The sequence below is a fragment of the Abrus precatorius genome, unplaced genomic scaffold (assembly GCF_003935025.1).
Source record: "Abrus precatorius isolate BTA unplaced genomic scaffold, Abrus_2018 Scaffold4, whole genome shotgun sequence".
Classification (NCBI taxonomy): Eukaryota; Viridiplantae; Streptophyta; class Magnoliopsida; order Fabales; family Fabaceae; genus Abrus; species Abrus precatorius.
The window spans coordinates 10,987,267-10,991,183 of NW_020874384.1; the positions used below are offsets into that span (position 1 = coordinate 10,987,267).

The 3,917-nt window shown below is 32.9% G+C and overlaps 1 protein-coding gene across 1 annotated transcript; it reads right to left on the minus strand.

Moving 5' to 3' along the window:
* Positions 1 to 704: 704 nt before the first annotated feature.
* Positions 705 to 3,863, minus strand: LOC113866110. The gene is made up of 7 exons (XM_027500999.1): positions 3,266 to 3,863; positions 3,096 to 3,153; positions 2,642 to 2,725; positions 2,373 to 2,508; positions 1,211 to 1,478; positions 974 to 1,035; positions 705 to 881 (listed from the first exon to the last, which is right to left on the minus strand). The coding sequence occupies exons 1-7, from the start codon at positions 3,861 to 3,863 to the stop codon at positions 705 to 707; spliced, it is 1,383 nt and encodes a 460-aa protein (XP_027356800.1).
* Positions 3,864 to 3,917: the final 54 nt, after the last annotated feature.

Consider the following 3,917-nt stretch of genomic DNA (forward strand, 5'->3'; position numbering starts at 1 on the left):
TTAATAAAATTTAATTAATAATAAAGATTTATTAGAGACTAACCCACTGATAAAAACCACTTCGCATTTGCTTTAACACCCACACACGTGTCTGCATAATGGGTACTTGTCAGTTTAAGGAGAACCTGCGGACATCCACATATATTTTTTTAATTTTTTATTAAAAACATAAAATTATGAAAAAATAAATTATTATTAATTATCTATATAACACTAAAAGAGAAATTAAATTTTAATATTATACTAAATAAATAATTAAAATATAACATTAGAGTTAAGTTATTTTTTTATTTATATAAAAAAAGTAATTTTATAATTTTATCTACAGATGAGTGGACGTGCAAGCATTAGTATTTTACTATCCGAATGTGCTTCCTTTAACTAATGAGTATTAAAAAAATATATTTATTAAACCTAAAAATAGCCTGGTGAAAATCTGAACCCGAGGATGCGTATTACCCGATTCCAAGTCTCTCTCCATGACACACTGATTATGATAGCCTTAAGTTTCATAAAATATAATTTATTACATATATATATATATATATATATATATATATATATATATATATGTATTTGTTATAACTTAGAAAAATCGACAAAAACAATAATAAACCAAATAAGTAGATGAAATATTTTTTCTTTCGGAAAGGGGTCCACATGAGAGAAGATACTTATGTTGTTTTCGTTTTGAAATGTATGCATCAGTAATCAATTAGTACAGCAGCAAAGTGCATTGAAGACCACTCGAGAAAACCCCACACCAACTCCAGAACATAGAGTGGGATAATATTCACCAAAGCCAAAAAGTTAAGGGAATAACGGAAAGATAAGAAGCCCCATAAACCTTCACTCCCCTCTACAAGCATCCCACACACAGGCTGTTAAGGGAATAATAAATAATGCAAAGTTTGATTGGTCACATGGTCACTGTCCCCTAAGCCTCCCACTACTAAATAACACCATCCTAAACCATTTTCTCCTCTTTAACAATCAACTCTTTCCTCAAATTGTCAATTGGAAACCACACCCACACTGCCATTGAAGTTCACACTTGTCACAAATCAGAAAACCTTTTCTTCTCCTATCTAATCTAATCTAGTTAGTAAATTGAATATATTTTAGATACACAAAGTTTGGTCTTGATCTCTTTTGGTCAATCTCTTCGTTATTAGGTGAAATTGGAACTATAAAGAGGGCTCTGGGGTACATTGGGAGCTAGTTGCCAATAAAGTGCACTGCAAGTGTCTATGGCAAGTGATTAAGTGGTCATTCGTGAGTCCAGCTGCTTGCATAAACGAATGAAGCACCGTTGGACCTACAAACCTAAAGCCCCTTCTGATCATGTCTTTGCTTATGCGCTCTGATTTTGATGTCTTCACTGGGATTTTGTGGCCGAATTTGTATTGCGTGAAGATGGGATTATGATTGACAAAACCCCAAATATACTTGTCAAGTGAACCGAACTCCTTCTTAATCTGTATTGACCCAATTTACAAAGAGAATATTAAAATTTTAAAATCTTTAACTTGATATATTCTCCACATAACATGTTGGACATAAATTAGTCCAATAGAATTAAACTACCGGACCCTTTTTCTATGTCTCTAGTTAATAAATAATTTGTGAAAAAAAAAAATAAAAAAAAAAGATTTCGACATTTAAAAGAAAGAAAAAATTTCAGTTTCATTATTTAAACAATTAAAAATTCACAACACATGTAATATCTTATATATATATATAGACAAAATTTTCTTATAACGGATTATAATTTATTATTTTATTATTAAGTTAAATAAAAGATTAAAATTAAGTGTAAGAATTTTTAAACTTAAACCAATATAAAAAAAATCTTTATATATATATATATATATATATATATTTTTATTTTTTTTTTCTGCTTACACATGTCGAAGAAAACAACTAAATCAACCCATCAAAAGTAATTCTTTTGTTGTAGATTACAAATTCGATTTATGTACAGCCAAGAAAGGAAAAATAAAATAAAATAAAAATGACTAAAATTGTGTCATATGTGACAAACTTGATGCTGTTTGAAATTTAGCATAGAGATCAATCTTCATACGGGCCATGCTTTAAAAATTATCTCCAATTGGAACTTGTTTACATGCAAACATTCTTGTCAATGGTTGAATTAAAAAGAAAATTACAAAATGCTGTTGAAAGAAAAGTCATTAATTATTGTACTTTTCATCATTGATACTCCTTACTAATCCTTTCTTCTCTCTGGAATATTCATCTAAATCACGTAAACTAGTGTTATGGGGGGCCATATTATGTGTAAAGAAGAAAAACCAAATCGAAAAGAGAGATGAAAAGGGTGCATACTTTTATGCCTAATGCAAGCTTACCTCTAAAATTCGATTAGCATTATCAACAACTCCTCGAACTCTGCTTATATCAATGCCATATTCCAAACTAATAGACATCATTTGCTTATCAGTCAAGTTGACTACTGTTGCTTCATCAAATTCTGAAAATGCAGTCCTGTACATAATTTAAAATTCTTTAGTTCATTCCCTTATTTATGGGACCCCAAAGAAGAAAAATAACAAACGAAGGACAAGTAAAAGTGAATGGGCAATGATTCAATTAGATGCTTCTTTTAGCAGAATCCAACCTGAAATCTTGGCGTTTCTTCAAGATTGAGGTCCAATCAGATCCAACTTGAGCACCAGTTAAAACTAGAAGTTCAAACAACATCCTGTATGCACCGTAGTGTTTTTTGTTAATAATCACTTGTCTCCAAGTATTTTTGTTTGATCTTAGGATAAATTATATTCACATCCTCTAAGGTTTAGCAGGATTTTACTCGATATTCCTCCTTTTTATTTACCTTAGTTTAACCACCCCCCCCAACTGATATAACCATATAAGAAATCGGGGGTGGTTTGTGTAATTGAGAAGATTATGCGTTGTGATGTTGTTAAATAAGTTAAGAGGAGTTTGTGTAGGGTGAAAAAATTGAAAGGTATCGGAAGAAACTTTGTTAACCTTCAGGAGGTGTGAGTGTAATTTGGCTTTGATCTTAATTGTGTTTCTGTGTGTGATGAGGGATAGAAGTGGGGGCTTACTTGTCATCATGAACTGGAACTCCCCATTCTTCATCATGATAAGCAACATAGATGGGATCTATTTAGCAAAAAAGCCATTGGCATTAGCACATTCTGTTTTCAGATATAGCAAACTACAGAGAGTAAAAATTTGGGAATCAATTTGAACTAAAATTTTTATTCTCAGTTACCTGAATTGGCGGTGATAAAGCAGCATCTCTTCTCCTCCTCACTTGTCTTCGATGGAAGATTGTTTGAAGGATCATGAGGGACAACTATTTCAAACTTTGCAGATTTTGATCTTCCATAATGGGCAATCTTCATTTTTCTCTGTGCATGCTGCAGTGCCATCTGTTCTCTCCTCACTGCAGCAATACTACCTGGGGATTCAGTGATCAAAGTAGAAGAGTAACTTAATGATGCCTCAATGGAAGCAGAAATGGCATTGACAACACAGGACCCTTCCTTAAAGCTCTTGGATTTTTTCCTCTCTAAAGTTGTAGTCTTTATGGTGTGTTTTGGGGTCACAATCTTTTCAGAACTTGAGTTCAATGCATAAGTGTCATTGCCTCGCTTCATTGCTTGAGGAGTCAATGAAGTCTTGCGTGAAAGTGGTGATGATGGTGGAGAAGGTGACTTTGGTGACACTTTCTTGATTGAATTTCTCCTCTCAAGGTTAGGAACTCGGTTACAAGTCGGTTGAAGGACCGGCCGGCCATTGATTCTGGCCACTTGAGATATGGCTGAGGCTTCTAAGCCTACAGTCGCTTTGGCCTTGGAGCTGCACATTTTGTTGCTTATTTATGTGTACTTTAATTGGAAAGTGTGTTTTGTTAGGGGAAT